This window comes from Chaetura pelagica, unplaced genomic scaffold, assembly GCF_000747805.2.
Source record: "Chaetura pelagica isolate M959 unplaced genomic scaffold, ChaPel_1.0 scaffold364, whole genome shotgun sequence".
In the NCBI taxonomy this organism is placed as follows: domain Eukaryota; kingdom Metazoa; phylum Chordata; class Aves; order Apodiformes; family Apodidae; genus Chaetura; species Chaetura pelagica.
The window spans coordinates 87,564-88,193 of NW_009953089.1; the positions used below are offsets into that span (position 1 = coordinate 87,564).

Consider the following 630-nt stretch of genomic DNA (forward strand, 5'->3'; position numbering starts at 1 on the left):
GTGGATGTGTGGCCAGCCAGTGCCCATGCCTGCCCAGGCGGAGCGCAGGCTGCGGGCCCTGGAGGGGAAGGGGTCACAGGCGCAGCGGCGGCTGCGGGAGCTGGCGCAGCGCGTCGCCGCCCTGCAGGAGCGGGGCCAGGATGCTCGCCGCCTGGCACAGCAAGCCAGGGATGGGGCGCAACGTGCCACTGCCACCTCGGGGACACTCAGCCAGGTAAGCCCCAGCCCTGCCTGGCCAGGGTGCAGCACCGAGGGGGTATGGGGTGCTGGGGGGGCTCAGTGTTCCCATGCTCTTGTGCCACCAGGACCTGGCGCAGGTGACGCAGCGCTACGTGGTGCTGAAGGGCCGGGTGAGCGGGCTGGCCGGGGTGTCTGGTGGGGCCCTGCAGCGGGTGACACAGCTGACAGCGGAGGCCAGGGACCTCCTGAACAAAGCCAACAGCAACAAGAGGAAGCTGGAAGGTGAGAGGGGTGTGTGCGGTGAGGGGGTGCTCCTCGCCACCTCAGTTCCCACCTCGCTGTGCATGTCCCCCCTTTGTCCCCGTCCTGCAGAGCTGGAGCAGCACTTCGGGGCCAACGAGCGGGTGATGGCGGCGAAGGCAACGCGACTGCTGGCGTTGGAGCAGCGGG

At 69.8% G+C, this 630-nt stretch overlaps 1 protein-coding gene across 1 annotated transcript in view; it reads left to right on the top strand.

Annotated features, from left to right (window-relative positions):
- LAMB2 (laminin, beta 2 (laminin S)) overlaps positions 1-630 on the top strand; it is a 33,631-nt gene that overhangs the window by 18,247 nt on the left and 14,754 nt on the right. The window contains exons 27-29 of the mRNA XM_009997022.1: positions 38-214; positions 306-462; positions 553-625. Coding sequence (XP_009995324.1) covers positions 38-214; positions 306-462; positions 553-625 — 407 coding nt within the window. The remainder of the gene's footprint in view (positions 1-37; positions 215-305; positions 463-552; positions 626-630) is intronic.